General features: G+C 46.6%; 1 protein-coding gene across 1 annotated transcript; it reads right to left on the minus strand.

The window, feature by feature from the left end:
- Window positions 1-990: 990 nt before the first annotated feature.
- Window positions 991-2,630, minus strand: LOC542368 (glyceraldehyde-3-phosphate dehydrogenase 1). Its single transcript, NM_001111944.1, is given in 4 exon segments — window positions 991-1,493; window positions 1,631-2,183; window positions 2,351-2,461; window positions 2,586-2,630. Coding segments are annotated over 4 exon segments (1,212 nt in total).
- Window positions 2,631-10,092: the final 7,462 nt, after the last annotated feature.

Below are 10,092 nucleotides of genomic sequence, written 5' to 3' on the forward strand. Positions count from 1 at the left end.
GGACCTGATGACTTTGGAACATCCTTCTACGGAGCGGCCTGAGAGACTGTCAAATCAGAGGTAATGGTGTTCTTCCACAACACTATCTAGGCCTCCGTCTATCAGCAAAATAGACTGGCAGCCTCTGCATTCAATACCTACATCGAGATAACTGAGACATCCCTCTCAACTTGGCAGGCAAAGCGTCTGAATATTATGGGAAGAGTAGTATGTTCATTGCCTTGTGCTGCTGGCAACTCTGGAAATGGAGAAATGGAGATGTTTTCCGCAATGAAAACAATGGTGTTGCTTGATTCACGAAATATAACGTTAATGACAATGATAATGATTCACGCTCGAGTACCAGTGGTAATAAATTTAAATAGGCCGGTATCAGTTTCTAGTGTGGTATCCAATTACGGTTGGATTTAAGTTACCTATCATATTATAAATATTACAAATATGTGAACCAAATGCCACCAATGTTTTTACGGCAACTACTCGTAGCTGAGGCACGACAATGGAAGGCAAGGCTACCTAGGAGGCCAAAAAAAAAAAAACCGATCACGGATAATTGGTGCACGCTGTTTCCAGACGCAATTCAAAATGCAGTGTAACTGAGCTTGTGAAATCCGTATGTAAATCCCTTCGCAAACTATCTGCAGATGTAGGCCTACCAGGCCAAACCTATTACAATTCACGTGATAGAGAGAAAAAAAGATGGAAACAGATTTAACTAAGATTTGACTGAATTTTTGGCCAAAACTTGGTCAAGAGGCATGAAGAGGAAACAGATATGCACTTCTATATTGATTATTGAATGAAGAACTTGTATGTTTGTTTCAACTCTAGAGTTGACTAATAATTGAAATCCAATGGAAACATTTGGCCGGTATATTCGGACGACCTCGCCGAAACGGGTGAATTTCACCGAAAGTGAGTCATTTCGGGGTGAATCCCAAAGCCCTGTGGAGGGTGAGGAGTTACAAAGTGCTATTACAATGCAACGCTTCACTTCCACTGGTTGGCGCAGATGTCAGCGAGGTCGACGACCCTCTGCGAGTAGCCCCACTCGTTGTCGTACCAGGAGATGACCTTGACCATGTCGTCGCCCATGACCATGGTGAGGGAGGCGTCGATGGTGGAGGAGACGTCGGAGCACCTGAAGTCGACGGACACGAGCGGCACGTCGCAGACCTCGAGGATGCCCGTGAGCTCGTTGGCCGCGGCGTCGCGGAACGCCTGGTTCACCTCCTCGGCGAGGGTCTTCTTGGAGACCTGCACGACGAGGTCGACGACGGAGACGTTCGGGGTGGGCACCCGGAGCGCGATCCCGTTGAGCTTGCCCTTGAGGTTGGGGAGCACCAGCGAGACGGCCTTGGCGGCGCCGGTGGACGTGGGCACGATGTTGAGCGCGGCGGCGCGGGCGCGGCGCAGGTCGCGGTGGCTCGCGTCCAGCAGCCTCTGGTCGCCGGTGTAGGAGTGGGTGGTGGTCATGGTGCCCTTGATGATGCCTTGATCCATGCATATATATATATATATATATATATACACCGTTATTATAGGTTTGTCCGATTTGCAATAATCACAAGGAGGGAGCATCAAGTTTGCGGCGCTCGACTCGAGTTGAGTGAAGAAGATCGATACGCACCGAACTTTTGGTCGAGCACCTTGACGAATGGCGCGAGGCAGTTGGTGGTGCAGGAGGCGTTGCTGATGATGGGCTCGTCGGGGTTGTACTGGTCGGCATTGACGCCGACGACGTAGGTGGGGATGTCGCCCTTGCCGGGCGCCGTGATGAGCACCTTCTTGGCCCCCGCCTGGATGTGCTTCCCCGCGCCCTCGCGGTCGACGAAGACGCCGGTGCCCTCGATGACGAGGTCGATGCCGAGCTCGCCCCACGGCAGGTTGCTGGGGTTGCGGTCGGACACGACCTTGATGACCTTGCCGTCGACGGAGATGGCGTTGTCGCCGACGGGCTTGACGTCGGCGTCGAAGATGCCGAGCGTGGAGTCGTACTTGAGCAGGTGGGACGCCTGCTTGACACCGCCGGTGTCGTTGATGGCGATGACGTCGAGGGGCGAGGCGTCGCCGCGCCCGTGCCAGCACCGCAGGAAGTTGCGCCCGATGCGGCCGAACCCGTTGATGGCCACCTTCAGCTTCGCCTCCGTCGGCGCCCGCCGCGACCCGCCGCTCGTGCCGACCTGGTTGTTGATGTGATGCACGAGCGAGCGAGCGAGCAAGCCAGGCAGCAGCAGCGCATACACACACGTGTGAATCCCCAAAGCCGGCCGTACGTGCAATACGATACAAAGCTACTTTCCTACGCGGCTGCATGAGGGTGGATCGATCGGCCGGGGCAGGCACGTACCGCGTGGGTCCTGAAGGAGACGGCGGACATGAAGTCGTCGGAGGTGGCATTCCGGCGCATGGGCAGCGACGCGGAGCTCCTGAGCCCGGAGAACTCGGACAGGCCGCCCCCCTGGAGTACAACATCAAAGAACCATCACTACTCGCTTGTCCGGTGGAGCAGCTAGAGTGCAAGCAAACCATTGATCCTACGTAGCAGCACGGGTGGAGAGAGAGACGCGGCACGAGAGGCATACCTGCTGGAGTGGCACGGTGGTAGCGGAGAGCATGGACGACGCCATGGCCACGGACCAGAGGATCAAGACAAGATGACGATGCTAGCCAACAAGCGGGCGCGTATATACGATACGAGTTGGCGGATTGGGGGCGCGCGCGTTTGTGGTGCGCGTGGCCGCGATCGGGGATCGTGAGGTCGGGATTCGGGGAGGGATCAGATTTCGGATAGCATGGCCGACGAATGGCTGTCGATGGCCGCCCTCCTGCGCGATCAACGTGTGGCCCATTTTCCGTGCCCGCCCGCCCGCCCCTCCCCTGTTACGGCTTGTCGGGTCATGCCTTGTGCAATGGATCGCGGAGATCAATCGATCGTTCTGGATGGGGGGTCGAGTTCGACGTGGTATGCAAAAGACGGGTCGACGCCTGGGAGGCTGGGACACGGTACAAACGAGCAGATCAGATTCAGCAGCAAAGACATCAAAGAACACCGGGGGGCTAGTGCGCCGGTTAGCTAGGTTACTGATCCTAGGAGTCAAAACCGGAGTGGTTGAAATTCAGTTTGATAAGCTGCCTTTCTACTGTTACTCGTGTGGTAAGATGCATGCAACACATGGAGCTGGAGTCTCCTCCAACCTCGGCACCTAGAAATGCTCTGGGCAGACTCCCATCCCATATGATCTTAAGCTTCGAGCACCATAGGATAGGAAGAAGAAATCGTAGAGCTTTGGTCTTTGGCCACGGGGCGGAGAGGAGTCCTTTGGCAGCTCCACGGGGACTCGTAGGTCGGAGCCGTCACGAGATTAACTCCACCTGACACTCAACAAGTGGCCTGGAGAGAGGAGATGTTGCTGATCGATGAGATAGAGGTTGTTGGTTTGATCCCATGTGACACATGTACCGATGATAAGCTTTGTGAGGAATTTAGTTGGGTCATGACAAATAGGTTTGAAATGTCTATGATGTATGAGCTCAAGTTCTTTCTAAGGTTTCAAGTGAAACAGTAAAGGAAAGAACTTTTATGTGCCAGACCAAGTACACACAAGACATGTTGAAGAAGTTTGGCACGAAAAAGGTGAAGCCTACCAAGATTACAATGGCTTCAAATGGTCATCTCGGCCTAAATGAAGAAGGTAAATATGTCAATCAAAAGCTCTATAGATCCATGATAGGTTCACTACTTTACATATGTTCATCTAGACCTGACATAATGTTAAGTGTGTGCATGTGTGTTCGCTTTTAAGTTAACCCGAAAGAGTGTCATTTAGTTGCTGTTAAGATAATCTTAATATATCTAGTTCACACCCAAAACTAGGACTTTGGTATCCTAAAGGCTTCTTTTTCGATTTACTTGGCTACTCTGACTCAGATTCTGCCGGTTGCAAAGTAGATCGAAAAAACACCACGGAGACTTGCCAATTCTTTGGATAGTCCTTGGTGTCATGGAGTTCTAAGAAACAAAATTGTGTTGCACTCGCTCTACAGAAGCTGAGTACATATCAGCTAGTGCATGTTGTGCCCAGTTGCTATCGAAAAAACACCACGAGGACTTTGGTTGCGAGTTTAATAGAATTCTGCTACTTTGTGACAATGAGAGTGACATTAAACTTGCAAACTATCCCGTGCGACACTCTAAAACTAAACACATTGATATTAGACATCATTTATTGAGAGACCACAAAGCCAAAGGAGATATTGAATTATGTTATGTAAAGACCAAAAATCAACTAGCTGATATATTCACCAAACCTCATGGTGAGACTAGATTTTTCTTTCTTAGGAGTGAACTAAATATTTTAGATTCTCGTAACGTCTCTTGAAGGCTTGCACACAAAATTGTTTGAGATAGATTGTATGTTTGGTTGAATTTTAAAACTATATAAAAACATATATTTCTATCTATAAATCCCTAACTTTGATTGAGAATGGCATAATAATTGCCATATAAAAATCTCAATCTTCTTGAAGTTCACTGGTGAAAACCAGTTGAACTTTAGTTCAATCTAGTTGAGCTTCAGCACAACTAGGGTCAGCTGAGTTCTTCTCTGGCCAAAACTGGTTCAGCTGGCCCCTAGGGGTGGTTCAACATGCCCCTGGACAAAGTCAACTGACAACTTTTCTGACTCACTTGCTCTGCTCCTGTCAGCTTGCCCTGCTGCCAGTCTAACAATTAGGCATCTCTGACAGGAGGCGGTTGAATTGGCCCTGACCCCCGGTACAACCGGTTTCTACTAGTGGTGCCCAGGGTTTTTATCCCGCGCCCCCTCTTCTCTCTCCCCCCACTTCAACTCCTCCAGCCTAGTCGCCTCTAGACCTGAGCCCTCTCTCTTTTCTATCTTTTTCCCCTCAAAATCCCTCAAATCCACCCACTCAAATCTCTTGAAACTTGGAGGGATTACTCCTAGGGAGATCCTCCTCCATTTCCACCACTTTGGTTGCAATTCATCGTCCAGATTCTTAGATCAAGGTAACTCTCCATTTTTACTCTTTTGCCCCGATCTATGTTTGTATGCATATGGAACACTTTCTTGAAGAAGTTTAGCCTTGTTGTATGCATTTGTTAAGGTAGATTATGTGTTGTGTTCATATCCAGTTGAACTATTCATATGAACGGTTGAACTGACCCTGCCACTCACACCTCCTTTGCATATGATGTTTCATACCTTGAACAATTCCATCTCATACTTTGTTTATTCATCTATTTCAAGATGGTTCATGTGACGGAACCTCCCAAGTCATTAGGCTCACCTACAGTTGTCCTTGTCCAACGGACCTCAGACAACCCTGCAGGTGCCCCCGAATCACTTGACAAGTTCGGTATCTGCTTTTCTTACCTTTCCCAAGAGCGTTTCACCCGTCACGCAGACATTACAAATCATCGGAGATGCGGAAGTGCGAAAGCAGTTACAATATCTTAGTTTTATTTAAAAGTAAGATAGAGTTAAATATTTACAGACCAGGATAAAATATACGAGTGCAGAGAATTATTATTACAAACCATGGGAGGCAAAAACTCCTCCCGATAAGTATCAAACAAAAAGTTTTTATGGAGGATCCTTTCCTCCCACAACTTCATTCCTGGTGCTCTTCCTTTGGTACCACCTTAGAACAGAAGCAACAAAAGTTTGTCGCTTCTTCACCTAAAAACAACGGGGAATAAAACCCTGAGTATGGAATTACTCAGCAAGTCTTACTCGACTAAAGAAAAGACTCTCAAGGGTATGCTGGCTTAAGGGAGTTAAGGTAAGGCTTATCAATAATCAATGACTCTATTTGCAGAAATGCTTACTAAAGTGGATCCTTAAAAATCCAATTTTAATTTGTCAGGTTAAGTAAGATTACCTGCAACTAGAGTTATTTCTACCCTAGTTCAAACACTTGACCTGCACTAGCCAATTTCTTAACAACCCTTCATCTTTACTGGATTTCTACGTATAGGTCAGTGACCAAGTCTTCATAACCGCGAAGGTACGGTGATCCGAATCGATTATACTCAGCTGAGGATCTCCAATCACACGACATATGTAGCACTTAACCCTTACATATGTCAACACGCCACCGGGGTTCTTAAGACTAGATCAGGTTCACGCCAACCGAGAGCACAGTTACACCACCGTCCAGCCTCTTGCCACGGAGGGTACACGCTACTCTCGCCATCTCTCCACGCCCATTGCGTGTTATCTTATTCTGGTATTAGTCTGCCCGAGGCAAAGCTTACCCATGACGAGGCATGTGACCAGTTAAAGGGTCCTCGGTCAGCAAGCCTACATCGACACGGTCCTTAATCGACTCAGACTGAGACACTACATCGAGACTCCTTTCTCGTGCAAGTCCACCCGCCCGGTCTCACCTTAATTATTTCAAACCCAAAGTTTGGTACCTGGCAGAGGTACATCTTTTCCGATGTTGAACCCATCATGGCCATGATGGATCCACCATCAAGTTTTATTTCAAAAATATCCCTCCCACTTTGCCACATCATCTTTTTGTAAAAACAAAACATTTTGTTTTGCTAGAGCAAGACTAAGCATAGGAAAAACCTTTTTGTAAAACAGGGATTCCAAGGAAGGTAATCAAATTCAAGGAAGGTAATGCAGGAATTGTTTTAGCACTCAACTCCTATCACCTTATGCATCAAGCAAGTGAGAAAGATTTTAAAAATATCAAGGAGGTGGCAAATGCACGGGGCTTGCCTTGGTTTACAGGTGATTCAGGCTCGGATCCACAGATGTCAAAATAAAAGTAATTTCGTGCCTGATGTTCCGCAGGTGGTGCTGGCGAAGTCTTCTCTTCTTCTACTTCAACTTCTTCCTCGTTTTCTAGATATAATCATATATATATATAAGAATGAATGCCCATGTAATGCTCATGAGGATGCAATGATAGTAAAAGTTTATTTTCTAAAGTCTTGAGTATAATTTTCCTTCACGGTTCTCCGAGAACCTAGGGTTTCCGGAGTCAGTAAAGGAATTCAAAGGGCAGGGGGTAGGGTTTTGGGCTCTAAGTATCAAACAAGGTCCAAATCATACCAAATTCTACCCAAGGCTTCTAAATAATGTTTTGAGCTCATATAAAAAGTTTGGGGATTTTTGGAATTATTATCTATTTTCTAAAAATCGAGAAACAATGTTTTAGGCTAATTTAAATGCTCCAAAATTTCTTATTGGTTCTAAAAATTATAAAAATACTTTTATTAAATACTATGGAAAATAAGGAACCTAGGAAAATTGTTTGACATTTTTACCATTTTCTACAATTTTCTACAGATTTCTCAAGTTTTATAGAAAAAGAAAAGGAAAAAGCTTAAACAGTACTGGGCCGAAAGTAGCCCAAACGGCCCAGCTTGCACAGGAACAGGGACGCGCCCACGTGCGCCCGCGCGCGCGACGACGACTTTGTGAATAAGTCCCTGTATTTTTTTATTAGCCCGAAGGAGTCCAAAAACACTATTTAAAACAGTCACTGACACTTTGCAGAAATACCCTCGTACTTCTATTTCTTCTCTAGAAACATCCCTGGCCACGGCGCACTCGCCGTTTGTCTTCGACGTGGTCTGTACCGACCATGGCCGGCGATGATTGCTATGGTTAACTATCGGGAGGCATAACCGATCAAGGATAATCTAGGAACATCCTTTAATTTGACATAAACTTCACTGGGAACTGTCTACCCACGATCATGGCGGAAACCGGGATCACGAGCACGTGTTCCCGCCAAATCATGGTCGAATTGAGCAAACGAGTGCCACGATAAGCTTCACTAGCATGCAGAGCCACAAAAACAACATTCGAGATGGACAGAGCCTTACCCGAATGGGCTGGCCACGGTCGAGCTGTTCACGGTGGCGCGACGACCCAATTTGGGGGAAAAGGGAGACTCTCTGGCTATGGTGTCTAATCGAGGGTGGGAGCGGGTGCTTTGGCTTCGCAATTTAGAGACGAAGAGCTGTGCTCGGTTGATTTGAACGGAGGGGTGAGGATGCGGTGAATTTATAGGCGCAGTGAGCCACTGCCATGGCCATGGTGATAACCATCGCCGGCCTTAGCTGGCGATCAACGGCGGCGTCGAGCGCTATCCTTTCCTACGAGCTTGCCACGTTCCGCCGCGACAGTAACGCGGTCAAATCAGTGTGGGCGTGGATGAACGAAGAGGAGCGGCGCCGATGACCGGATATGGCCGGAGTGATTAGTGGTCGCGTGGCGGCCGGAATCATCACGCTCCACCGCGGCGATCTTACTCGGATCAAGAAGATCTTTGCGAGGAGATGCACGTCGCGCGCCCATCCCGACCCTAGCGCAAATCACGGCGCGGATTGGTCGTCGGCGACGAGGGTCTGAAGCTTATCCTCCCGGGCACTGTACCATGGCAACTCACCCAAATCTCTGCAGCAAAGTTGTAGATTTACAAACCAGCTACATTTCGACTATAGGAACTGAACTCAGTTGAGCACTAGATCATACATAATTTCAATTCCAAAGCTCGACCAATAACACTGGTGGTCATTTTTCAGTCAGTAACCCGACTGACAGCCCAACTTTGGGTTTAATTATCTCCCAATTCTTCATAACAACAATGCTTAACCCCTTAAACAAAGTTGTTCACCTTTAATAGCTCTACAATATTGATGTGGTGACCTAGGGCAAAAACCTTATAATTTGAAAATTACAAAGCTCCAAAGTTGAGCCCAAACACTGATTTTCAGACTTAGTCTTAGAACCCAAATAGGGCCTTTTTGCCAATAGGTCCAAAACTCAGGGTTTGAATTGCAAATCTTCATAAATGTGAACGAAATGACTTTATATGCCTTAACATCATAGTTTTTACACTTTAGTCCAAAAGTGCACTAATTTTGCACTTAACCCCCTAGGGTTTAAGTTTAGGGTTTTCTAGGGTCCTTATTAGGGTTTTTGGCATTCCAGGGGTGTGAATGTAACTTAGATCCATTCTAGTAATATTCTATGATTAATTTACTTAAACTTTAGGGTTTTCTCTATTTGGATTTTGTTTTACCCTTCTGAACCTCATTTATGGTTAAGTGCCCTACACTAGGGTCTTATTTGCAAAGATACCATAGCAATACAACTTGTTTGAGATTTTTGCCTAGTGAATGCATTCTAGGTGTATCAAACATATGAAATGCTAATGCTGATGATGTTATGCTCAAGTTTTAGTAACAGTAACACCAGGGGTGTTACATCCTTCCCCCCATAAAAGAATCTTGTCCCGAGATTAAAAGTCCTAGGGTAAGTAATGGAAAAGGAAACACGACTTGTCTTTATTTCCTTATTCTTGGTACAAGGCAGGGGTGGTTTGGGGCTCACTCCTTTACAACAATTGTATACACTTTACAAATTACATGAGGGTAAAAAGCCTGGGAAATTCTTTTCTAAAAAGTCCTGAGTTTCCCATGTAGCCTCATCTTCTGAATGCTAGTTCCACTGTATCTTGTAAAACTTGAGAGTTTTTCTTCGGGTAATTCTGTCCTTTTGATCCAAGACTCAAATAGGGTGCTCAGAATATGTCAAGTCTGGTTCTAGGGCAACATCCGTTACGTCAACGGTTCAATCGGGAACCCGAAGACACTTCTTCAATTGAGACACGTGGAACACATTATGTACTGCAGACAAGGTTTCGGGTAACTGAAGTCGGTATGCCACTGGTCCATATTGTTCGAGTACAGGAAAAGGGCCAATATACTGGGGTGCAAGCTTCCCTTTAACCCCGAAACGTGATACCCCCTTCATCGGTGAAACTTTCAGGTAGACATAATCTCCAACTAGAAAGTACAAGGGTTGTCGTCGCTTGTCTGCATAACCCTTATGACGAGCTTGAGCTTTCTTCAAATTATGAATTATTCGCTGAACTTTTTCTTCGGTCTCTTTTACCATATCAGGTCTGAAGAAGCTTCTTTCACCTGGTTCAGACCAATTTAACGGAGTACGACATCGTCGTTCATATAAAGCTTCGAAGGGTGCCATCTTAATACTTTCTTGATAGCTATTATTATATGAGAACTCCGCTAATGGTAAA

The sequence above is a fragment of the Zea mays genome, chromosome 2 (assembly GCF_902167145.1).
Source record: "Zea mays cultivar B73 chromosome 2, Zm-B73-REFERENCE-NAM-5.0, whole genome shotgun sequence".
Classification (NCBI taxonomy): Eukaryota; Viridiplantae; Streptophyta; class Magnoliopsida; order Poales; family Poaceae; genus Zea; species Zea mays.